The sequence below is a fragment of the Melanerpes formicivorus genome, unplaced genomic scaffold (genome assembly GCF_026170545.1).
Source record: "Melanerpes formicivorus ecotype bairdi unplaced genomic scaffold, bMelFor1.0.p_v2 SCAF_26, whole genome shotgun sequence".
Classification (NCBI taxonomy): Eukaryota; Metazoa; Chordata; class Aves; order Piciformes; family Picidae; genus Melanerpes; species Melanerpes formicivorus.
Genome location: NW_027142378.1, coordinates 11,343,054 through 11,369,034, shown reverse-complemented (window position 1 = coordinate 11,369,034; position 25,981 = coordinate 11,343,054). Strand labels below are relative to the sequence as shown.

General features: G+C 47.2%; 1 protein-coding gene and 3 non-coding genes across 4 annotated transcripts; all 4 read right to left on the bottom strand.

Annotated features, from left to right (window-relative positions):
- Positions 1–1,352: 1,352 nt before the first annotated feature.
- Positions 1,353–25,969, bottom strand: WDR43 (WD repeat domain 43). The gene is made up of 18 exons (XM_068153685.1): positions 25,714–25,969; positions 21,341–21,475; positions 19,524–19,645; positions 16,489–16,609; positions 15,198–15,337; positions 13,855–13,957; positions 12,752–12,816; positions 12,228–12,399; positions 11,673–11,759; positions 9,159–9,290; positions 8,276–8,413; positions 7,229–7,315; positions 6,482–6,513; positions 5,618–5,681; positions 4,632–4,745; positions 4,096–4,165; positions 2,648–2,703; positions 1,353–2,548 (listed from the first exon to the last, which is right to left on the bottom strand). The coding sequence occupies exons 1-18, from the start codon at positions 25,945–25,947 to the stop codon at positions 2,429–2,431; spliced, it is 1,992 nt and encodes a 663-aa protein (XP_068009786.1). The 5' UTR covers positions 25,948–25,969; the 3' UTR covers positions 1,353–2,428.
- Positions 10,846–10,924, bottom strand: LOC137448859 (small nucleolar RNA SNORD53/SNORD92). Its single transcript, XR_010989247.1, has one exon. It is a non-coding gene; the product is annotated as a small nucleolar RNA SNORD53/SNORD92 (small nucleolar RNA).
- On the bottom strand, positions 16,255–16,340 carry LOC137448861 (small nucleolar RNA SNORD53/SNORD92). The gene has a single exon (XR_010989249.1). It is a non-coding gene; the product is annotated as a small nucleolar RNA SNORD53/SNORD92 (small nucleolar RNA).
- On the bottom strand, positions 19,042–19,119 carry LOC137448860 (small nucleolar RNA SNORD53/SNORD92). The gene has a single exon (XR_010989248.1). It is a non-coding gene; the product is annotated as a small nucleolar RNA SNORD53/SNORD92 (small nucleolar RNA).
- Positions 25,970–25,981: the final 12 nt, after the last annotated feature.

Below are 25,981 nucleotides of genomic sequence, written 5' to 3'. Positions count from 1 at the left end.
ACTCACCTGAGGCAGAAGCATGGAGCTGCTGAGTGCGGAAGAGACTTTTCACATCAAGTCCAGACGTTCGCCTGGAGCTCCACCAGGGGGAGCTCCACCACTACTGCTAAGCCTCTACCACTCAGCAACGACCCCGCGCAGCCTGCTCCAGTGCTCGAGAATCCTTTCTGTGAAGAAATTGTTCCTGACCTTCCACCTGAACCTTCCCTGGCACAGCTTGCGGCTGTTTCCTCTTCTCCTGTCACTTGTTGCATGTGAGAAGAGGCTGACCCTTACCTGGCTACAGCCTTCTTTTGGCTAGTTGTAGAGGGTGTTGAGATCTCCTCTCAGCCTCCTCTAAGACTAAACAACCCCAGTTCCCTCAGCTGCTCCTTCTAGGAGTTGTGTTCAAGGCCCTTCAGCAGCTGGTTACTCTTCTTTGGACAGCACCTTGAGGTCTGCCTTGTAGTGAGGGGCCCAAGATGGGCAGGCCTGCATTCTCATCCAGCTTTTGGCCTGATTCACTCGGCAACACCACTGCCCATTAAAAACGTCAGCATCACTTTAGCCTCATGTGTTGGTTTGTGACAGTGCTTAAGTGCTGGCATTCATCTGCACAGCATCTCTGAAGCAAAATAAAAGCTTACAAATTATTAAGACACTAATGTACTGTCAGTCAAAACCCTCCAAAGACTGGGAACCTCCATATGCTGCCTTTCTACTTCCAGCTCTCCATAGACAGCAGGATGTCTTCTCCAGCTTTTTCAGTGACACAATTCCCTGTGCTGCCAGACAATGCTGCAACCCCGATGCTGTGGACAAACCAACAGATTAGAATGAAATGTAGGAGTTAAGAAATCAGGAAGAGCAGATGCTTTGCAAAACAATGTCAAGGCTTAGGTTAGCTTCCTCCTTCATTAGAATCACGGAGCGGTACAGATTGGATGGGAGCTCTGGAGATCATCGAGTCCAAATGCCCTGCCAAAGCAGGAGCACCCAGGGCAGGCCACACAGGAACACTTCCAGGTGGGTTTGGGAAGTCTCCAGAGAAGGAGACTCCACCTCTCTGGACAGCCTACTGCAGCACACTCCAAAAGCAAGTTCTTCCTTGTGCTGAGGCAGAATTTGCTGTGTTCCAGTCTGTCCATTGGCCCTCACCCTATCACTGGGCACCACTGACAAGAGCCTGGCCCCTTTTTCTTGACACTCACCTGTTGGGTATCTGTAAATACTGACCAGATCCTCCTCCTCAGCTTTCTCTTCTCCACACCAAAGAGCCCCAGGTCTCTCAGCTCTTCAAACCTGCTTCCTAGAGAGCATTTCATCCTTCACCACTGCCCATGGCCTCTCAACAAACACCACAGGACATGGTATCTGGTAAAGGAGATGTATATTTATTCACTTTACAAAGAGGGTGCTATTTAGCTGCAACAGCTCCGTTTATAGACAAATATATTATTGTACATTCTAGTGGTGAATGGCTCAAACCTTTACCTTGTTTTGCTCTTACAAATGTGTTTGCACCACTTCAGCTTCCATTAGCTGAGCAAATAGCTGTCCTTGTTCTGCCACTGAGGGATTACAAACCCCTGAGTGAGGGCAGGGCTGTGCGCTAGGCAGGCACAAGTGTTCCCCTGCTCATCTCCCGCCCTCGCTGCCCCTCTCCCCGCTCAGTTCAGCACAGTTAAACTTACATACAGCCTCCCTCAAAACAGAATCAGGAGCCACTGCCACTTCTCATGTCCTTTTGAAGCACATCAAACATCACTGATTGGTACATATAAAAGTCTTTTGAGTCCAAATTAGTTAAAAAAGGAGGAGGGAAAAAGAAAGAAGAAGAGGAGAAAGCCACTTGTGTAAGCCAGGGCAGCAGCCGGACAGTGCCGAGGCATGGCTCAACCCATGGAGGACAGGGGCAAAGGAAAGAGTTTCAGGAGAGAATTTAAATATTACAAAAATATCTCTCTTTTTTTTTAATCTGTTTTTCCCCCCTGTGTTTTGGGGGAGGATGTTTGTTGGTTTCTGTTACAAACGCAGCAGGATGCCCACTCGCTGCTGCTAACCGAAGCACGGAAAGAAGGTAGAGAGATCCTTGAATACCAGGAACAAATTCAGTGTAAAGCTGAACCAAGTTTCCCCACACAAAGAGTGGTGGCAGATTTATTTCACTTGAGATACAAATCCATGTCCACACGACAGGCAGACTCTGACCATGAGGTGGAAGAAATGTTTCTATAAGTAAGCGCAGGGAATGGGGCGAGCGAAGGCTGGCATGGTTAAACGCTCTGGATCCACAAACGCACCGTGCCCCACAAGTGCCTCTGCACACAGGGCCTGCAGGGCTCTGCACTCCCTGTATGCAAATATGGCAACTCCCAGCAAGATTGATCCAGAATTAGAGTTTGGTGGCCCACTTGTTTGAACTGTTAGAAGTTCTTCTTCCATGCCGCTATTCCTCTTCACTTTCATTTTCTGGTTCCCCATCAGAATCGCCATTGATTTCCTTTTCAACAGCCATTTCTTGGTCATCAGACTGCTCCTCTTTTTCTTCATCTTCATCCCAGTTTTCCTGGAGGGGGGAAAAAAAACCATGGAGGTGTGAGCCTTTGCCAGTCACACACTTTCTGTTACAAGTAAAGGGGAGAAGATCCAGTCCACCTCCACTTACATCAGACTCTTTATCTGCAATCATCTCATCATCTGAGCCTTCCTCCTCTGAGGATTCTGCAAAGAAAAAACAATCCCTCAGTCTAGAAAGCAGACTTTGAAATGCCACTGTGCAAACAAAGCCCAGCTCTACATGCTGCTGGGTCCCCAAACTGTGCTACTTCGATTCCAAAACTCAATCTACCTGAAGATTATTTTGATCAACAGGAACAGTGGAAAACACAATGGGCAGGGCACCTGTACATGCTGATGCTGGACAAGATTACCAGGAGTAGTCAGCATGGATTCAGAAGGGTAAATCAAACTTGGCCAATCTGATGGCCTTCCATGATGGAGTCACCAGCTGGGTAGATGAGAGGATGATGGGAGAGCAGCAGATGCTGTGCACCTTGACTTCAGCAAGGTTCTTGACACCATCACCCGTAACATCCTCCTAGGTAAACTCAGCCAAGTGTGGCTTGAGTGGGCAGTGAGGTGGATTGAGAACTGGCACTGAAAACTGGCTGAATGACAGAGCTCAGAGGCTTGTGATCAATGATGCAGGTTGTAGTTGGGAGGCCTATAGCTAATGGTGTTTCCCAAGGGCCAGTACTGGGTCCAGTCTTGCTCAATGACCTCAACTAGGGGACAGGGTGTACCCTCAGCAGGTTTGCTGATGAGGGTGGTTGGCACACCCAGAGGGCTGCCCTCCAGCAAGACCCAGACAGGTGAGAGTTAGGAAGAGGTGAACCTCATTAAGTTCAGCAAGGACAAGAGTCCTGCACGTGTGAAAGAATACCCCCCTGCACCAGCACAGGTTAGGGGCTGACCTGCTGGAAAGCAGCTCTGTGAAGCAGGACCTGGGAATCCTGGTGGAGCTCAACATGAGCAAGCAATGTGCCCTTGTGGCCAGGAACGTCAGCAGTTTTCTGGGGTGCATTAGAAGAGGGGCAGCAAGCACAAAGTAGAACACAGGAGGTTTCACTTCAACATGAGGAAAAACTTTCCTTCAGGATGCTGGAGCCTTGGAACACACTGTCCAAAGAGGCTGTGGAGTCTCCTTATCTGGAGACTTTCAACACCCACCTGGCTGTGTTCCAGTGCAATCTGATCTATGTAAACCTGTTTGAGGAGGGGGAGGTGATGGAAAAGAACTACATGATCTCTGGAGTTCCCTTCCAACCCCCACCATTCTGTGATCCACTACCTTGGCATCCTACTGACTCCTGTGTAGCAGTGCATGGGCTGTAGCTACCTTAGCAGAAGAGCACCATGGCAAGCTTGCAATTAACTCACTCCTTAATTTGTGAAGCAGAGATGGGAGGGAATTAAAGGAAATAAAAGGAGTATGAAAGAAGGAACAATGAACCACAAGATACCCACACCATTAACCACTAACTTTACTGCCACTGACTTCCCCCTGGCTGCCACATGAAGTCAGGAGCCTTGCATCCTGCATCCACCACTTACCATCCTCATACACCAGCTTTGCAGTCTGATTCACCTCAGTTACATCCTCACCCGCTTCTGACGCTGCAACCTGGATGGGATTTGCAGATCAGGCTTAGATACAATCACAGACACCTTAGGTACAACCACAGACACCAGCCCTAAAAGCCAACAAGACTCCTGACAACATAAACGATGCCTACACCAAGTTTAACACAGAGTTACTCATCTGGGGCAGTAGTTGAACATCCAAACATGTATGAAGGATGGAGTACCAGCTCAGAGGTGTCTACAATGAGGTGGGGCTTGGCTCCTCCTATCTGCTCCCTTTTAAAACTCTGTGTATTAGTAGGCACACAGAGCAGGAAGAAATGGCAAACACTTCCAGTAAGCAAAGAGTGAGAGAGTGAGACAGCATTAAGTGTACAGCTCTGAGCCTTACCAGCACAGCTGCACAGCAACTGCATTAAGTACCCACTGACAAGTGTAATCACAACAGGAGGTTCAGTCAGTAGACAATACTTCTGCACAGCCTGTGTTCCGTGGCTGGAGCTCACCTGGGAGGCAATAATGAAGAGTCTTCCGTGCAGACGGGAAAGCTTTTGCAGAGTTTTGACTCTGCTCTCCATTAACTGGTACAGCATCCCCAGCTGAGGGATAAGGTCTGGCAACTTGGGAGAAGAGAAGGAGGGAGAAAAATGAAGCTGTTGACACAAATGACTTACTCTGAATTTCTAAACTACCTTTGCATGTTTGGGACAAGCAATCCTTACGTTATTCTACAGGGAAGGGAGAGCTGAGGGTTCACAGAAGCTATCTGCAGCCTGATCAGGTAACGTTTGGCCATGGTCAGAAACTGTCTGCTTTCAACACATGGCAATTCTTGCAGGACTTTTCCAGTCACTGCTCTAAGCAGGTGCTGAAGGACTACTTGGAAAGCTGTGTAGAAGGGCCCTGAACATACAGCAGTGTACAAGTGCAGCCTAACTAACAGGTGGCACATTCTGGCACACAGTAATTCTGTAACACATGGGAGAAAGGGCTAGCAGCACCAAAATCCCTTTTTCTCTTAACTAAGCGAGAGTGCTTCATCCATCACCTGGCTTCACTCCAGAAGCTAGGACATAACTTACTACCCTGCCAGCTTTGACACACCTTTACCCTGTAAATCTAGCCATTCCCCAGAGAGTCTCAAGATGAGACTTACAATAGCCAAGCAAATTGAGCTCTGCAAGATTTAGTGACACAGGCTGCTCTGACAGTCATTTTGTTCCCTAACTCTCACAGCTATGTCATAACTTCTCTCAGTGTGGCTTTGGGATGACTGTAATTCAGCCAGGAAATATAACTGAGACAAACAATTTATCAGCAATGTGCAGCAGATCCACAAAAGTGGCAGAGGCACAGCCCTCTGCCCATTGATTTGGGCACTGCTGTATGTGGAAAGCAGGAGGCAGAAATCCCCCAGGAGGAACCCAGGTATATCTAAGTATTCCAATCTAGTTCTAGTTCCATGCATGAGCATGACTGCAACAATACTCACTGTAGAAAGGTAGGATGCATGGAGACTGAAAACAGACTTCAGCCATCGAACCATTAGTGAGGCACTGGAAAAGAACAAGAGATTGTATCACAGAGAGAGTGGCTGAGAAACACCCACTGCACATTCCAGAGGAGAAACACTTCTAGATAAAAAGTTAAATGCAGATGGAATCAGTTTGGCTACCTAGGTGAGACACCTGTGTAAGTTACTTGCTAGGAAAAGAACAGGCATTCCAGGGATGGACTAAACTAAAGGTGTGCTGCTGGCATCTTTTATGGGAGACTTTAAGCATTCTACTTCTTCCTTCACCTACATGAGGGAATTTCTATTTAAAAACAAACAAATCAAAACAAAAAGCACAGAGAGAATCTGTAGTTAAAAGCAAATAAACAAACAGACAAAACCCAAAAAGCCAAGACAGCAAAATCCCAACTCCACACCAGACACCAGCATTAAGGACAGCAAAGCTATGCTTAGAGCAATGTAACAAGATGAGGAGGGGGGAGGCAAGGCAACACAACACCAGGAGATGCCTAAACAGGTTTGCTAATTAAACTGAAGTAGTTATACATTATCTGACAGTTGTTTTATGTTACATATTGATCAGGTCCACAGTGTCAGCTCCCTGGCATTTCAGAGAGAGGGCTCCATGCTTATTTCAGGTATCCTTTCCCCATTTTGAGTTCATCCATCCTGACAAAGCACTGCCTTACTAAAAGCTCCTTTTTGCACTCACTATCAACAGGTGAGAATGCTGCAGTGCAAGTACAGTTACTATGGACATCAGTCACAGAGGTGGAGGGAGAAGCTATGATGCACAGAGCAGTTGCAGGTGAGTTAAACTGCCCTTGGGTCGTCTCTTACCTGTATGGGTTGCCCTGCAATCTCTTCGTAAGCTGTAAGGACAGAAACAGTCAGCAGTAAGTAACAAACACATCATGATTTTAAACCCCAGCCATTACATCCCCATGACAGCCTCAGCAGCAGAAAGATCTCCGAGCACTTGCAGTCTGTTAGTCCAGAAAAGGCTAATCCTCAAACCAGAGATTTTTATTTAACATCACTGACAAAGCAAGTCAGAAGCCAAATCCCTCTTGGAATTATTACTGAGTGACGTCACAAAGCTTAAATATAGCAAGTGAGCTTCTGAGCCATCTTCAAAAGGGGGAAAAAAATTGCTCCCCAATTTCCAAGTGCTATCTAAACTCCCTGTTCTAAGTATTTATTCAGCTCTTTCTCTCACATGAGCACACTTAAGCTCATGTAACTTGCCCTGGCTGACACTGCTGTTTCCACTTTGCCAATTTTCCCTCATTTTAAATAGTTTAAAAGAAGATGCAGTGGTAACTGCTTGTCATGGACCAAGCAAGCTTTAGCTTAACCTCTTCCTTTTCTTTCCCCACATAGTCATCCAAGGCAGTATTAAACTATCCAATGCTCTTCCCAGTTTTGACAATGGCATTCTGTCCTTTGGTTGACCTTCAACCAGAGAAGAGCATATCAGAGATACATTAAGAACAACTTCTCTCTCATAAAATTCACAAAGTGGTAAAAAGCAAGAGAGACATCCTGGATTTTCCCCAGCTAGAATGCTCACAGTGTCTCTCCTACCTCGTGCAGCAGTGGAATGACAGCGTGGATAGGCATCCTGGCTACTGTGTTCTTGATTACACTTTCCTTTTTTGTGTTAAGCACTCTCTGTTGAAAGGGAAAAATATGCCCAGAGAATCACTCAGTTTTAACAGGTATTTCAGCAATGAGCACAAAACAAGGCACTCAACCCACCTGAAACAATATACCATGGTCTCAAGCCTACCCATCCTGTCAGGAACAAAGCGTCACATGCACATGAGAATTTCCCCTGCCATCTTCCTCTGCTTGACCTCTGTCAATAAATGCCTTTCACCAGGATCTTCCACCAATAATTTCTATCCAGCATTGAACTATTATGACTATTTCCCTGCCTCAGAACTATTGTTTTCTCCTAGTCCAAGTGCAAGACTAAGCTATTCAAGTGAAAGGGCTGGCATCATTTTTCCAACAGTATCTACTTGCAAACAGTACACCCAGACTACACTCCAGCTCAAGCTAAAGGGAAGACAGTTGCAGAAGCAACATCACTTGTCATAGTTCAGATCATAGAATGGTTTGGGTTGGGAGGGACCTTAAAGATCATCTAGGTCCAGCCAGGCTGTTCCAAGACCCTATCCAGCCTGGTCTTAAACACGGGGAGGAGGCATCCACAAATTCCCTGGGCAGCCTGTTCCAGTGTCTCACCACCCTCACTGTAAGCAATTGCTTCCTAATCTCCAGTCTAAATCTGCCCTCCTCAAGCTTCAATCCTTTCCCTCTCATCCTAGCACTACAAGCCCTTGCAAAAGGCCCCTCTGCAGCTTTTTTGTAGGTCCCCTTCAGATGTTCCATGTAACAAATTTATCATTAACATAAGCTTCTCAAAGTTGATGGACTGACTCAGAAAGAAAGGCAGGTAACAACAAAGCATTACCACTATTACCATTCATGTCAACACTGCCTTGAGCAGCAGATCAGCAAAAAGGCAGCTGGGAGAAACAACAGGCTCTTGACTTGCAGCCTTCCTGGCCCTCCCCAAGCCTCATGAGTAGATTAAGCAGCAGACAGTGAGCAGGCACCACTTACATTTAAGATCTCCGCATCGTTGCTCTCCAAGCCCTGAACCAAAAGCACTGCGAAGCTGTCTGCCTGTGGCAGGCCCCCTGGAGCTTTCACTTTGCTCACATCGATGTCCAGTGCTCCCAGGCGCTCTTCAATGCTCTCCTGCACACAGGAAACAAGGGCAGTGCTGTTTCAGTGCAGCTGAAAGCAAGGTTACCAAACCTACAGCATCCCCTTCTGATTCTGCTTGGAAACTACAGCAATGGACTGCTAGAGACCAGACTGAGAAAAGATGACAAAGCAGTCAAAGGGAGGGCTGTTTGCTGCCAGGCTCTCTTCTCCTGCCCCTGTTTTGCTGACATCCTGGTGCTGCTGCTGCTAACCACGTGGTGGGGCCTGTTCCAGGCTGCTTCAGACTCCTAGGGAAGTGCATCTAAAGAGAATCCATCTTACATGCAGAGAATCCTTTGCCAGCTGTGTCTGGTTTTGTATCTATTTTCATTCCCATTTTTTCCTCACACCTTTGTAACCTTCCTTTTACTCAAGTGCCTTTGATATTTTGGTGAGCTTACCTTTGCACTTCCAAATGGATTCAAGACTCTTCTCTTGTAGATTTACCTCTGTCTTCTCCTCCGGCCTAATTTTGCTTTCCCTACCAGGAAAAGGGGAAGGGGAGGCAATATAAACCTGTTCCATTTGGGGCTTTTGGGCTCTGGGAAAAGCTTAAACCACAACAGGGTGAAAGGTTTTGAGCAGAGGGAAGTCTCTTTGATACAAATGGTGCCATTAACCTTGCTTCCACACCTAGCAGAGCAGCTTCGAGTTCCCCTACAGGAGCTGTAATGACGACTTACAACTTCACTTTCTCCATCATTGCTGTGTTTAGAAAAGGAAGGCAGCACTTTACCTCTATCTCTCCAGGTTTCCTCTTGTTTTTCTTTTTCTCCTTTCCTGAGGATGGAGTTTTGACAGTTGTGCTGTGTCCTGGAATGCCTGGCACTAGAACTTTGGTGTCCGAGTTCGCAACAGGTGTCTTTACCTGGCAAACAGAGGTAACCACATCTGCATGAACTGCCAAGATCTTGAGCTGTCTTCCAGTTTCAAATACTGATTTTATTCCAAGACTCTTGCATACCCAGTAAAGCCAGCCTGCCACAACCCATTTGTTGGACACAGCCTACATTTTCAGTAGCAACTAACAACCTCAAGCAGCAGGCAGATCGTTTTCGTAGCAATGCTCTCTTTGGAATCACCTGTGAATCTTTTTACTGACAAGCTTGTTCCATAACACTCAAACACATTGTTTGTACCCAACAATAAGCAGTTGGATGTTTGCTAACCTAACAGGTTCCTGTTTCCCCAGGAAACAGGAGTGCAGGAAAAGTAACACATGCACAAATAAATCCTCTGAGTTGAGATAAAGAGTTGAGATAAAAAGAGTTTAACACAAAAGAGGTAACACAATTACCTTAACCTATCTGCACAAAAACCCCTGCAGAAAGCAGTAGCAATCAGAAGACAGGGAGCTAAACCCCATGCCAGGGAGCTACTCCCCTCATCCCTCCCCATCTGGCTGTCATCCCAGCAGGAGAGAGCCAACACCCAAAAGCAGCACCCTGAACAGGAGGCCTCTCGTGTTACAATCTGAACTTCAAGCCCCATAATATTCTGCTCCAGCCAGCACTCTCATTTGAAGCTGGCATTAGGCAGGATGCTTTTGAGTAACAGCAGCAACTTAACCCATGACAGCCAGCAAGAGCTCACAGGATCACAGGATGTTAGGAGTTGGAAGGGACCTCTGAAGATCACTGAGTCCAACCCCCCTGCCAGAACAGGACCATAGAATCTAGGGCAGGTCACACAGGAACACATCCAGATGGGTTTTGAAAGTCTGCCAGAGAAGGAGACTCCACAACCTCTCTGGGAAGCCTGTTCCAGTGCTCTGTGACCCTCTCAGTGAAGTTCCTCCTCATGTTGATAGCAGGTGGACTAACAGCCAGGCCCATAAACAGCATGCAGATTAACATGGCTCCCACTGGAAGGTAAGAACTGACCAGAAACAGCAGCACAATGTAAAAGGTAGTTACTGTTCAATCCCACCAGTTTTCCTCTAGGGATTGCTCAGATGCAGAACACAGTGGTCTGAATTGGGACTATGGTCACAATGACAGACAGAACAGCTTGGGTTACACCAAAGCAGCTATGGTGTTGACTTTCAGTAAGCACAAAGGAGACTGACTTTTAAAGGCAACATATTTAATAACCAAGTGCTCCCCTGACCCACAGAGGATGTAAGAGTATGACACTTCAGAACATCAGCAATACTGCCTGTTACTTCCAGAACACTTCTTTAACCACAGTGCTTCTGTGCAAACCATTGTTTCAAGTACCTGCCCAGACTTCTATACCTGGGGGAGCCCTGCTGGGTGCCCACTGAAGCAATGCAAGTATCATCTACTACAGTGAGCAAAGCAACTTCCATGTACTGTGTAAGTCAACCATTTTGGTTTGTAGCTCAAGAGTTTGACAGATGATTTACAACAGTGTCCAAACACTGCCTCCTTTGCCCATCACTGACCTTGTCCCCAGAAGGCATGCTCAGACAGCCAAGAGAAATGTGTCTCCACTGCAGGTCAGCAAAAAGCGAAACCAAGATGGGTATCATCACTGCATGCCAGGAGCTTCCTACACCTCCCTCTGCCTGACAGCTCTGCTACCCCCCAGCCCCAAGAAGCAGGACAAAACCCCTCCTGGCTGATGGAGCACCAGAACCAGTAAGTAACTTGGGGGTTAGTTAGCAGCACTGTCTGTTCACTTCACTGATACTGCAGGCATTTCAAATCTTCTAGGCCTGGCATATGCACACCGCTTAACAAGTTCACAGCCTGTTTCTAAAGCCCAGAGGATCCTGCATGGGCAAATGGTGGCAAGTGGCCTCAGGGGACATTACTGCCATCTAAGTGTCACGTTCACATTCCCAGGTGCCATACGTATCCCTGGGAGTAGGAACGTGTGAAGGCCACCCTGATAAAGAGCCAAAGGGACAAGTCCTTGAAGGCTTCATTGCATTTTATTTAGACTCTAAAACAAAGCTCTCCCTACTTCAGGAGCAAAGAGGCTGTACAAACTGACAGACTCCAGGGGAAGGAAAAGAGCCATCAGCCAGCCTTGTTGGTCAGACCCTCTGAGAACAGGACCCGCTCTGAGCCACGGGAGGATGTGTGCAAGCACACAAAGACAGAGGCCACAAAGCACACTTTACCCACAACTGACTGAATGCTATGGATAGCTGCAGCTGCCACTACAGCTCTCAGCAGGTCCATGCAGAAATCCAACCTCATTTTAGAAGAGACCAGTGAATTCTGCCATCTGCAAAGTAAAACAAGAGAAGAAACACACCCATGCTTCATGCAAAGCTCACCTTCGTTAAAGCAACATCTGTTTTAAGTGACAACACTTTCTGGATGTCCCTTATCAAACACACGTGGGATTCAGTGGTATTCAAAGACTAGAAAGACAGGAAGAAAAGCAGGTAAGGACAAAACCAGTTAATATACTTGAGATTGACTCCTGTGATTCATTATGCTACTGAAAGAACAAATTCCAGAGGTAGAAAGCAGAAGGAATTTCCTTTTGCATTTTAGAACAGCAGCTGCTTTGCACATCTGCCTTCTACTAACAGATCTCTATGCCCTCCAAAGAGGTTCACACAGGTAAACTGAAACAGTGTTTAAAAGCAGTTACAGTGGCCTGACTCATTAACAGCTGATATGACAAGAAACAGGCAGCAATGTGAATTGCCCTTCAAAACAGCTCAGGGGCAAGTTACAGCTCCCAGGAAAGGGGAAAGGAGTAAGCTCTGTCACACAATTTAGTAAGTGAATAAACAAATAAGTATCAAAAGCAGCTCTCCACCTGGGAGCAACACATAGTGGAGAGGTGTGGGATTTTGTCATCTGGACTGAGTTCTACATACCACTTTCTCTATGATGGGCTGCAAGGTGTTTCCATACACAAGCAGCAGAGACTGCTTGTCCGTGCAAAAAGCAGCTGCTAGAACCGGGACGGGTTTAGGTGTGGAGTCCTCATCATTCCCAGGTGTTGCTATCTGGATAGTACAGTTTGATGTTAAGGGTTTTTTGCAATAACTGGGGGGAAAAAAAAGAAATGGAAAAAATTCCAAGAGTTTTAGCTTAAACACTTCAGTACCTTGCACAGCTAAGCATGCTTCATTAGCAGACCCTCAGCAAACTCAGCAAGTTCTTCACTTTACAGATGGCTAAGGTGAGGGAAATGAAAAGCTTGGCTAAAGCAACACTTCATACCAAAGTGCAGCACAGCCCCAACAAGTAAGTTCTGCAGAACTGTGTCCAATGCTCAAGACAGAGAGCTGGAACTTGGTTTATGAACAGACACAAGAGCTTACACGCAGCAACATGACAAGATTGAACTCTGCCTTAGGGAAATCTGAAAGACAGCCTCAACACGAGTATGACTTACCCATTCAAGATATGCTCAAACAAATGCACCTGCCCATCTCTGCACACAACTGCTAACTTCACAGGCTGGAAGAAGGCACAGTAAAAGGCTTTAATTAGACCAAAGAACAGGACATCCAGAGACAGTAACCAAACACATTAAAGATTTAACTAACTCCATAAGGAAGATCAGAGACACTAACATCACAGGAACATTTACAACAACTACTAAGAGACAAAACCCCTGTACTTTAATGTATCACTAGTGATAAATCCAACTCTCAACACTTTGCACAGTAGCATACAGATCATCACAAGCAACAAGTACCAAAACTATGGTACCCAATACATCTAGAGTAGACCTTGTAAATGTACTTAGGGCAAAGGAACTGAGAGGAGTGCTCCAAAAAGCGAAGTGACAGTGCACAGTACAGAATGTTCTTATCTCCAGTACATGCACAACTGGAAACATTAGAAAACAACCAAACTCAGGGCTTAGGAAAGGAATCTGAAGGCCACAGGAGAAAAATGTTTCCAGTCATTACTGCAACAGTTTGTGAAGATGTTTCACCTGCAGATATTTTTCTTAAGACAAACACTTTGAAAGAAGTGCTGAAACTGAGGGCCCTTGAGAATGCACACTGCTGCTGTGACTCATGAAAGGAAGGCAATTCCAAATGCAGTCACACTGCCAAAACCATTTGCCATCAGGTAAGCAAGGGCCATACCCAACTGGAATTTTAAAGTCTATTTCATTTTCTGCTCTGTTTGGGGTTTATTTTTTTGCTGCCAAGTTCTAACACCCAGTTTACTTACTAACTTGTTCTAAATAGGAAGCTACTGACACTTCTGCCTTCCCAAGTACAACTTCTGAAGGCAACACTCCATTTGCACTTGGCAGCTTTGAAAATGAGGATTTGAAACTTTCAGTGCCTGTGGCAGATATCCTTACACCTGTGAAAGGAGGCTGGACAAAATGACCTTTGAGGGTCCCTCCCAGCCTGATGCAATCTCTGAACAACAACAAAATACAAACCAAGCTCCTTCCTTCACACCCTTAAGAGGAAACTGATGTGGCAAGTGAAAATTGTTCAACACCTCTGCTTACAAAATTATTGCCCCTACCTCTTCTTTGACTTCTGATATGGTCAGGTCAATAAAAGTTGGTTCATCTGTTACTGTGAAAGCCATGACAGCATTCTTTTCTTTCCTATCTGATCTGATCTGCCTGGAAGACAAACAGTACATGTTATTTACAATTGCATGAACAGCAGCACCCTCTGCACCTGAAAACCAGCACAAAGCCTACAAACCACCAGTGACCCTGACACTATCTACCCCACCCAAAAACACTCCTGCTGCAATTTTGGCTGTCACAGAATGTTAGGGGCTGGAAGGGACCTCTAGAGATCATCCAGTCCAATCCCCCTGCCAGAGCAGGATCTCTGAGGGCAGGCTACACAGGAATCCATCCAGATTGGTGTTGTGAGATTCCACAAGCTCTCTGGGCAGCCTGCACCAGGGCTCTGTGACCCTCACCATAAAGAAGTGTCTCCTTGTTTTGAGGAGGAACCACCTGTGGTCTAGCTTGTACCCACTGTTTCTTGTCCTATCACTGGGCACCATTCTAAAGAGACTGTCACCCTTATCTTGATACCCATCCCTCAGATATTTATATACATTAATGAAATCCCCTCTCAGCCTTCTCAAGATGGAACAGCCCCAGGTCTCTCAGCCTTCCTTCATAGGAGACATGTTCAAGCTCTACAATCATCCTCACAGCTCTCTATTGGACTCTTTCCAGTAGATTCCTGTCTCTCTTGAACTGGGGAGCCCAAAATTGGACACTGCTTTCCAGGGCAGAGTAAAGGGGGAGGAGAACCTCCCTAGACCTGCTGGACACACTCTTCTTAATGCATCCCAGGAAGCCATTGTCCCTTTGTCCACAAGGGCACATTGCTGGCCCATGGACAACTTGCTGTCCACTTGGAGTCCAGTGTCTCTCTCCAGGGAGCTGCTTTCCAGCAGGACAACCTCTAGTCTGTACTGGTGCCTGGTGTTATTCCTCCCCACATGCAGGACTTTGCACTTGTCCTTATTGAGCTTCATGAACTTTCAGCTTAGAGGGTATTGTAAACTCTGAGAGCAAATTAACTTCCAAATGAAACTGACCAAGAAAACTTAGCACAGACCTCACAGTAAGAAGAAAAAAACAAGGAAAAACTTATTATACAGCATGTTCTTGGCACAGAGGAGTGATTCAGCTGGCAACTGGAAGCATGCTCAGCCACAGCCAAGGAAATTCACATCTTCACTCAACAAAAGCACCATCTAAAAGATCAGCACTGTGTTTCTCTAGAGTGCCCTTTCTGCTTAACCTTCAGTTTAAGCAGGGCTCAGGGGACACTTTGAGTCTGTCCTCCACACTGAGGATAAGCAGAGTTAAAAGTCAGGAAAAGCTTACATACCACACACTCAGTAATCGGTCATGGATAGCTCCAGACAAGAAATAGAGCCCTGTAATTCCATCAAAGGGCTTGTTTTCATTCATAGGTTTCACGGTGGTAAACATTAATGATGACACTGATGTAGCATGGCCTGTGAAATGCTAAGAGGAAAAGAAGAACCTTTCAGGGATTGCCCTGAGCAGTCATAGGGCAAAAATGACAACATTGCTTCACAAAGGAAGGTAGGAAAGACTTAGGTGTTACTTAGTCAACAAGGATATTTCAGTGGTTTCTTTTTTGACTGGGGATCACCTTCCATCCATTTCTGTGTTTCAAGGAAACTTCTTCTGACCCTCCAGGTAGTGATCAGAATTGTGAATGTGACATGGGGAACGAAAAGCAAATTCACTGGGACTGAGTCCATGCAAAAGAAATCACCCACCTGGTACTATCAGAAAGCACTCTCTGCCCCCCTACAATTTGGCACTCAAACTTTTACAATGAACCTAGATTGACAGTTTCATTCTCAGCAGCCAGATGAGCACACAGATCTGCTGACACTCTAGGGCTGCTCAATCTCCCCACCCCTCCCTCACAAAGCAATCAGCTCTTCAGTCTACTTTCAGAAATAGTGGGGTTGGTCATCATAGGATGCAAACACAGACAGCAGTTGCCATGTGCTAACAAGCCCACAGTACCAGCACAGCTGTGCACACTTACCTGACAGCAAGCATCAGGAGACTGAGACTAGCTGTGTCCTATCTGCTAGCAGGCAAGAAACCATGGCTGCACTCACGGAGCAGCTAAAACATGGTATTTGCTCACGTCTCAGCCCTGCTCAGGGAACAACAAGGGGTTTGCTCCTGTGCCTCCCAACTCTTTCAGCAGCAAAACTGATAATGCCAGCAGTTACAGGAAGTTTAGGCTTTGAGGACAGATTCATGCACACCCCCATGCTAGCAGTAAGCAACGCTGGGGTGAACCAAGTTCTCCTGCTAGAAGGGCATCCAAAAGGGACCCAGTGAAAAAAAGCAGCATCCACCTTTGTGCTACAGGCTTGAGAACATGTGCTGGTAGCGTGCTCAGACACAGCCAAGGAATTCAATGTCCTCACATTCAACTCTCAGAAAGTTGAAACCACCATTGAGGAGATCATCACAGCAACAGCTTCCAGCAATCCCCAAACCACCAACTGCTCTTCACCCCCAGTGAAGCTTTCAGATGTCCTACCAGGAAACACCATCTACATGATGTCACCAATCAAGAAGAGGTTGGTATTTTTTTTTGCACCTAGCTTAACCAAATTACTTACTCTGTAGACTTCTTTGGTCTCCAGGTCCCACAGTTTTATAGTTCTACCAGCTGAGAGCAGCATTTTCCCATCTGGACTGATGCAGAGAGAGGTGACACTGCCATTGTCGCCTTTCCACTTGCTAGACATTGGGATGGAGGAGTTTGATCCAAAGGGAGAGAGATGGAGAAGCAGGGGGAAAAAAATAACAACACAACAATTTTCATTAGCATAACCTCCAGATGCACATCCACTCTGCTGGAAAATTTGAATCAAAAATTATATCACAAAAAAAAAGGAAATTAAGGACTCAAAGACAAAGTCAAAGCTGCTCTGTTTGCACTCCTCTCCTTCCCATTTGTTAACACAGAAAGACAGCAACTCAAAAGTGCTGAATAACTTATTTGCCCATTCTGGTCTGAATTCCTTCCTTAAACCCTCTGGTACTCAAAATAAGAGCAGCATTTCAAGGCTTCTTTGCATCATAATAGCTTGCAAGACAGGAGTGCTGCAATAGATGGTCCTTTAGGAAGGCACTGCAGCGAGGACACACAAGCAAGGCAAAAAGGAAAGGTTTCTCCACACAGAAGGGTAGCATGAAAGGGTGAAGCAGGCAAAGGGCCCATGGAGACCTTAAGTACAACAGGAGACCAAAAGGAGGGTGGGCATGTGATACAGACTGCCCAAATAAAACTGAAGAGATAAATTGTCACAATCCCTGCTTCTTCTGAAGGGCTTTAGCCACCCCAGCAGGTGTAGGGAGGGCAGCACAGGAGGACAAGAGCAGTCCCAGAGATTGCTGGCAAGAGCTGAAGCCTTTTACTTGATGCAAGTGATTTACAACCACACTGGGAAAGGTGTTTCACTGGATCAGCTACTCAAAACACACAAAAAAAGGGAGAACTGGTCAGGGATGTGAAGGTTGATGACAACCTTCAGCCATAACAATCACAAGAAGATTCTAGCTAAGACCCTCAGAATAAATGAGCAGTATGAACAGCAGAATCACAACTCTGGCTTTCAAAAGAGCAGACTGGAACTTATTTATTCAGAGACAGAACAGCAGGATCCTACTGGAGGCTGCCCTGAAGGGCAGAGGGGCCCAGGAAAGCAACCTCCTCAAAGCTAAAGAGCAGAAAATCACCAGCTATTGCAGAAGGCTGTCTTGGCCCAATGGGTAACTCCTGCCTCAACTCAAGCCCACAAGAAACCCTAAGCATACAGAAGATGAAAGTGCAGACAGGTTAACACAGAAGTGTGTAAAAATATTGTCCAGGCATTCAGGGACAGAATCAGCTAAAGCTTTGCTGGCACTCAAACCAGCAGGAAACATGAAGGCCAACAAAAGGACACCTACATAGAGCACATCAGCAGTAAGACAAGCCTGAGGGAAGTGTAGGCCTGCTGCAGAATGACGTAGCAACCCAGTAGCACAAATGCAAGGCCAGAGCATTGAAGAGCAACGTCAGGCCTCCCATGTTCCTGACCCCAGTGCATGAGTCAGATGGAGAAAGTATCCCCACAGTAAAGGGAAACCAAATCAGGGATCACAGCAGTAAATCCAACATGGTCAGCTCCTTAAGACTGAAAGGGATGCACTTTTACTACATGACCACACTATCACTGAGTGCCCACACAGCTGGGCCTTGAGGAGGAAAACCAAAAGAACAGGAACAAGACATAACCACAAGATGAATAATCCAGGTACCAACAGGCAGTGGTACAACAAACCCACCTGGCAGCCATTTCCAGGCACGCAAGGGTAGAAAGTGTGACTGGAAACATCCAGCATAGATTTACAGATGTCAGATTGTGTCTAACCCACCTAACTGCCTTCCTAATGAGGCAACTGTCTTGGTTAGTAAGAAGAAAGCCACATATGCCATTTTAACCTGACTTTAACAATGCTTCTGACATCTCCCAGAGTAGCCCTGCAGCCAAACTGGAGATACACAGACTGAATGGATGGACTCTACAGAAGGGCAAGGTCTGGCTGCATCACTGAGTTCAAACAGCCACCACCACTGGTTTGAAGTCCAGCTGGAGGCCACTGGTGTCACTCCACAAGGACATCCCAATACTGTTGAACTGGATGCTGATTTGCATCAGCTGGAGTGTAGTCAGCAGCTCAAGGCAGGTGGCTCTCTTCCTCTATGCACAACTTCTGAAACTGCCTCCAAGCACTTTGTCCACTTATGGAGAGTACAAGAAAGTCACTGACACAGTTGAGTAAATCCAGTGCAGAGACACAAAGGCAGTTTAGGGACCAGAGTGTGTAATGTAAGAGAGAAAGGTGAGGGAACTGGGTGTGTACCAGTAAGATAAAGGGAGATTTAAAAGCCATCTTCTGCTACTTAATACAACCTAAGGATAACACAAGAGTGAGAAATGTTACCACAAATGAAACAACATCATAACAGAAGGGTCAAGATGCCACCACACAGGATCATTAACAGAAATCTTGAGTAGTTCTTCAAAGTTTAAAACCAGTTTGACTTTATTACCAAAGGAACTAAATGCCTACACCAGGTATCTTCCTACATTGCCCCAAGAGCAGTTTCAAACAGCAGCAGCCTGCTCAGACAGCCAAGTGGAACTGTCCTCACTGCACATCAGTAGTGAGCGAAACCAAGTGGGTTATCATCACAGCAGGGCCCTTGAAGCAAAGACACAGGCATGAAATGGATGGCACTGGGATGAGATGTTCCAGTACCTGCTCCCTCTCACTTTCAATAGTATTTCCTAGAACTCAGATTCCCCCAGAGTGACTAGAAGCCCACATCCCATTAGAAGTTAGCATGGAGGGACTCAAACCCCTCACAGGGCAGTTACTCATTCCATTGAGTTTTCCAATACACAAGACAAAAAAGGAAATACAGTCATGAAATCTTCTTTTATCCCTTAGTACAACCACTTCCCAGCTCAGAAAAGTAAGAGCCAACAATCAATTCTGCACAGGAGGCATGAAGCCAGGACAGCAGAGAGCAGCATTTCCAACACAGCCTCACTAAAACCTGTGAGGAAGGAAGCACACAAAAGCCACCAGCATAACTTACCACTTGACTTTGCAGGTCTGTGTGCTCCATTCCACAATGTGTTTGTCCTCTGAACAGCTATACAAGCAGCAGTTGTCTTGATGCCATCTCACACAATTTACTCTACTGTCATGACCACCATCCTACAAGAGGTGAAAGATGGTCAACTCAATCATACATCATAGAATCAACAGAATTGTTTGGGCTGGAAAAGAGCTCCAAGGTCATGGAGCTCAACCATCAACCTAACACCACCACAGCCATTAAACCATGCCCCAAAGTGACACTTCCACGTTTTAAATGTGCATTTGTTGACTACTGAGTCTTCCCCACACCAACAGTGAGAAAAAGCTGCTCTTTTGAGGACTAAATTCAAACCACTGGCCACCTGAAGCATGGGTTTAGAGACCACTATACATATACAGTTGCATACATTAAAAGCAATCCCTCTTTTGGTAAGTGCAGATCACCATTTCAATTCATTCCCTTCCTAGCACTTCAGAGTGAACACAAAACCAACTCTCCTGCCCACGACTTTTATACACATAGCCAAACAAGGCTGCCCAACAGAGTGCCATTTGTTTCACTGCAAAGGCTAGTGAGGAGGTCTTGCTGACAGTCAGCTAAGTGTCTGATTGCTTAAGCACACTCAGAGCTGAGCAGCCTTCCCTTTGCACTCAGCAGTCAAGAGTGAGCCATTACCAGCTCTCAACAGCCACAAACTCTGAGGCTAAAACACAGCCTTTAATGCCTAATGAAAATATTTCCTGGAGTTCATGGAATTTCACTATTTGCACTGGCAGCTCAGACAACTCCCCCATGTGCAAATCAGTTGTGAACCAGACAAAATACATCCCAACAGAGGCATTCTATTCTACTAGGGTAGTCAAAAGTCACAGCTCTTACTCTAGCAGGAATAAGCCTTTAATTCAACCTACCTGGACTACAGAGTACTCTCCACATGGCACCTGCTGTCCTGATCCTACACAAGAGCAGTGTTTTCTAACTGACAGAAACAGTACCTTTTAACCTGAGACTCCTGTATTGTGTTCAGTTTTCAGGCAGCAGCACAGCTTTTCCATGCAGCAGTTGATATTCCTTAGCTAGTGTCACTTGCCTGGATCACGATTTTAAGGAGTCACTGCCCTCTCTCAATTCTTGCACTGTTACCACCCTAAAACCAGCTAACTCTTTAGAAACAAAACTATGCTCCAGGATCTCAAATTTGGCCCTGCAGAGTTATTCACACAGCTTTCTGCTTGTTATGTAACCCAAGACTAGAACCAAGGTATTCAGTGTGGTGGGCTGGAAGAGGGAAGTTATCAATGAGAAAGACAAAACAAAAGGCAATGTTATCTCATTGAAGAATGCCCAGGTACTCAGAGGCTCCTCAAGAGGGGTAAGCTCCCTGAAGCCTCCCTAACACCTTCCCCATCAGGGGATGAACACTTCAGTCCTTCCCTCCTCTCCCACAATACTGTGCAGGAACTGAAGGTATGATACTCCCATGCAGGACTTCACTCTCCAGTTCAGCATTTCACCATTGCTGATGTTCATAGTGCAAAGCAACAAATCCACACACAACACTAAGGTACTACACTAACTTTCACAGCAAGATTTCCCAGCTGCCAGCAAGAGAAAAAGGCACCACTTGAAGTTTTCACCTGATTACTGCTCCTCTAGGCACATCTGCAGTCACCAAGGTGAAACTGGAAACAAAGAAAGCCCCAACTGAATAATTAGGGTTGGTTTAGGCTATCTTTGAGCAGGAGAAAACAGAATGAAGTGACTGAAAGCATCAGTCTGTGGCAGCATGTGGTGAAGGGTGCACTACTTACTAGCTTGCTCTGTAGTTCTCCTTTTACTGTGCTGTACAACAAAATGCTACCAACTGCTGTACCAATAGCCAGGACATCTAACTGTTTGTCCACTTCTGCAACTTCAGACCTTCGTTTCTTCCTCTGGGGGCCATCCTGGAAAATTGGAACAGAAAAAACCATGGCATAAGTTAGTGACCACAGTGTGAGAGCAGAGGGAAGAGCACCTCCTGCTAAAGGAGAGACTCAGTCAGCCAGGAGAAACTCTGCCGAGACACAAAACGAAGGCAACGAAGTGCACAGCAACCCAGAGACTCATTCTGTACCTCCCTGCAGAAGGTAAGAAAGTTGCTGTCAGGCACTTGGAAACATTTGCTGAAGGCTGTTTTGCTGGCCTAGGGTCCACACATGATGGGGGGGAAAAATCCACATTTTTTTCCACTGAGTTTGTGTCCCAGGGCAGAAATTGCTATCAGCAGAATGCTTCATCCACAGAATGGAAGCCCTTCCTGGGGAATGATCAGGTTTGGAGATCTTTCCTCAAAAGCTCTTCAGAAGAGTCTTGCAAACACTAAAGATTCAGAATGCCTCCTCAAATGAAAGCACTACCCAGCTATGGAGAGGGCAGCAACCAAAACTCCTAGCTAAGTGCTGTGCCCAAGACTTGTCATCAATAGCAGAGAGCTCCCTATGATCAGGCAATTAAGTCCTCACACCCTTCTGCTGCAAGTGCTGTTGACCACCCCAAGAAGAAACTCCACTCCATCTCTCCAAGTCAAAACTGAGGGAATGCTGCACATCAGTCTGAGGAAGGAATAAAATCTCTTTGGGCTTCAGAAGGAAAAACCAAACCACCTGATCCCTAACAGCACTGATCAGCTCTTCCAATGAACTTGGTGGCTCTCCATACATGTGCTATGTCACAGCAAAGCATTCTCACCAGTTACAAAACCAATACAGACACAGACACCAGTTGATCCTTCCTCCACACCACAGACACAGCTGCACTGAGGAGCAACCAGAAGCAGCCAAAGGAGCCTGCTAAAACATGAGCAATCAGCTGTGTGGGAGCTCCACGTGGTGCAGCTGATCTATGGCACAACAGAGGTCACCCAGCAAGTGTAAGGAATTTTCCCTCCTGTCCAGAGGTGAAATGGCAATCAGGATTCAGGGAGTCTGCACCACCACTAAGCTTTAGAGCTGAAGGCAGGCAGGCCAAATATCTTAGTCCTTCGAAGAAGGACTTCCTTTGGTGTTTAACACAAACAGCACTTCCTCCTGCTAGAAGTATTTTGCTACAGGCCAACAAGTACCAAAATATTTTTGAAACCCAAGCAGGATCTGGAGTAAGGCTTGGGCTTCTGCAAGCAGCTATTTTAGGTTCACTCTTCCCTGGGAAAGAAAATTTCTATTAAATGGTTTAAAAACAGAGCAAGTGAGAAACCAGCAGTCACAAAGTCCAATGGAGTAAATCAAAGAGGTTTAGAGAGTCTCAAGTAGCTTCATTGTTGATAGCAATTTAAATCTGCTGCCTGACACATAAGAAGGGCCACAGGGCCAGGGGAGATGCAAGCACAGTTTGTGTTTTCTGGTACTTCTCAATCTCCTCAGGAAGTTTTACCAATTACCACACAGACTCTCACTGCACTGCAAACACACAAACAAAAAGAGACCTCCTGGCTCTCTACAACTCCCTGAAGGGAGGTTGGAGCAAGGAGGGCCTCAGCCTCTTCTCCTTGGTGTCAAGCAATAGCACCAGAGGAAATGGTTTCAAGCTGCAGTAGGGCAGCTTCAGGCTGGGTGTCAGGAAATACTTCTCCACTGAAAGGGTTCTCAAACATTGGGATGGTCTGCCCAGGGCAGTGGTGGAATCACCATCCCTGGAGGTGCTCAAGCACAGTGTGGACCTGGCACTTGGAGACATGGTTGACTTTTCAGTACTGGGTCCAGGGTTGAACTGGATCCTTTTTGAGGTCTCTTCCAACTGGATAGATTCTGTGTGACAGAACACAGGAACAGGTTGCCCAGGGAGGTAGTTGAGGCCCCACCTCTGGAGATAGTCAAACTCAGGTTCAGCAAGGCCCTGAGCAACCTGATCCAGGGGAGGATGTCCCTGCTCACTGCAGGGGGGTTGGACTAGATGACCTTTGGAGGCCCCCTCCAACCCAAACCATTCTACAATTCTATGATGAACAGATTTTATTATCCTTTAACTTTGGCCATAACCATCAGAGACGGAGGGAGAACAACCTCAGACAAACAAAAATCACCAAAACCTAACAAAAAATGCTTGAAAAAGCCAAGCCAAGGAAAAGGCAAAGCAAGCAAAACAAGACTCAAACTTCTCTACACTGCAGGAGGTTGGTACACAGGCAGACTGCCAACTGGAGCAGGGATCCATATGGGATTCACTTGTGGATCAAGGTTTTAAACATCAGAGCACCCTGCTTGCCTGGACAGGACAGGATGAGGGAGCTGCTCTGCACCAAGTGTTGGTTTCCTTTTCACTTCTCATTTTGGGCTTTTTTATTCCAGATTTATGGAAACTGAAGCTTTCCTAGAAATCCCTCAGCTGTGCCTGAAAAAAGCTCAGGGCTTCACTGAGTAGAGATGCTTGAAAGTAGTTATTTAAAATGCAAGGGATATCCTCAGCTAGATTACATCACCCAGGGCCCAGTCGAGCCTCACCTTAGGTATCTCCAGGGATGGGGCCACCACCACCTCTCTGGGACACCTGTTCCAGTGCTCCTTGTAAAGAACTCTTTCCTAACATCCACTCTACATCTACTCTTCTCTCATTTCAAACCACTGTCCCTCACTCTTCATACAAGTCCCTCTCCCACCCTCCTGCAGCCCCCCTTCAGGTACTGGAAGGGAGCAGTTAGGTTTCCCCCAGGGCCTTCCCTTCTCCAGGCTGAAGCACCACAGCAGTTGTGCTTCACACAGCACAGATTACCTCCATTCTCACATGCCAGTTTCACTGTAAGAGTGAAGAACCCACACAGCCCTGCACTTAATGCAAGCATTACCCTTTTCCTTCAAAGTCACCTGAAAAATGACCAAGTTAAGGCCAGTCTAAAGCCAGCCCTCTCTGCTGCACTCTCCCAGCGTTCTGGGAAGTTACCAAACTCAGGGACTATGCTGCTCAGCTGAGGAAAGAAGAGACACTGCCTTCTTCCTCTGCTTACCTGGGCATGAAGCATTTTGAAACACTTCCAGTATGCCAAATGCCCTAAACTGCTGATGCACCACAACACTTTCTTTAAAGCCTCACCTACCTCTAGTGACAGGGGCAGCAGATTTCACGTGCTTTATTCAAGGGAGTTTATTTTTCCTTCCCCAGGAAATCACAGAATGGCTGCAGTTGGGAGGAGCTTTCAAGATCATGGAGTTCCAACCCCTCTGCCAGGGGCAGGGACACCTCCCACCATACCAGGTTGCTCAAAGGCTCATCCAGCCTGCTCTTAAATAGTTTGAGGAATGAGGTCTCCAGAGCTTTTCTGGGCAACCTGGAATGTTCCAGCTAAAGGGAATGGGGGGCCTTTGCCATAGAGAAGATTCAGAGGCACATCACTGGACACACTCCAGCTGCTTTCTGGCTGAGTGTCCCCCTGAGGTGAGGTTACATTAAAAAATGTCAATGTGGATACCGTCTGACCCCCCTGCAGTGTGTGCTGAATAAAGCTCCTGAATACCTTCTCCCAGGATTCCTAAGCCTGGGAAGATGCACCACAGACAGCAGAGCAGCCCGCACAGAAATACTTCCACAGGGAAGTGAGTGCGGAGTGATATTGCCCTCACTGGAGTGGGAGCAGTGCAGCAGCCGGCCAGCTCTGCAGCATCCCCCTCTGAGTCAAGGGAAGAGGTGCCACTAAGTAACCTACCTCGCTCCTTCAGGGAAGGCTTCTTCCGCGCAGGGTTTATGAAGAGCAGATTATTTTACACAGCTTCCTTTGAGAGCCCCTTCTCAAGTCGTGAAAAAAGTAATCAAACCTCCCGTGCCGGTCCCCCCCAACGATACCTGACCTGCGAGGAGCAATCCTGCAACGCTCCTCGGAGCGGCGAGAATTCCCCCACGGCCCCCCATGGCGGGCGGCATCCCGCGTGCCCACGCCACAAGCACCTCGGGGGGCAGGGGGGGCAGCACGCTGCGGGGTTCAGGTGCCCGCCCTCCCCAGGCCGCACATCCCGCACCCCAGGCCGGCACGCCGCATCTCCGCTCCCCGGCCTGCCCGGCCACGCCGACCCCCGCCACATGGCGCCGGGAGGGCGGGGTGAAGCCGAGCGGGCCGCGGCCACGCGTCAAGGCTGCTGGCGGCATCGTCAGCCCCATCCCACGGCCTCCCTTCGCCCGGGGTCGCGCTCCCGTCCCTGCCCTCACGCACAGCCCCTACCTTACTGGGGGGCGGCCGTCCCCCCGGCGGGGCCCAGGCCAGGCAAGTACAGGCAGCGCTGAGATGGGCGGAGGGCACGTACTCGTGCTGCAGCCGACTGCTGGCCGTCTCCCACACGCGCAGGCGCCCATCCGAACCGGAGATGGCGAAGAAACGACGGTCGCGGGGGGAGAAGGCGCAGAGGGCCCCCGCCGCCGCCGCCGCCGCCGCCTCGCCGTCGCACGCCGCCGCCATGGCGCTCCTCGCCCGACCCTCCGCGCCGGCGCAC

Bases quoted from the DNA above. Each gene is read 5' to 3' on its own strand.
- WDR43 (XM_068153685.1), bottom strand. From the start codon at position 25,947: ATGGCGGCGGCGTGCGACGGCGAGGCGGCGGCGGCGGCGGCGGCGGGG. The intron at 9,291-11,672 runs GTGAGCTTTGCA...TCTGTTTGCCAG, and splicing joins CAGATGTTGCTTTAACGAAG to GTAAAGACACCTGTTGCGAA. The intron at 2,704-4,095 runs GTAAGTGGTGGA...TTTTCTTTGCAG, and splicing joins AAAGCTGGTGTATGAGGATG to AATCCTCAGAGGAGGAAGGC.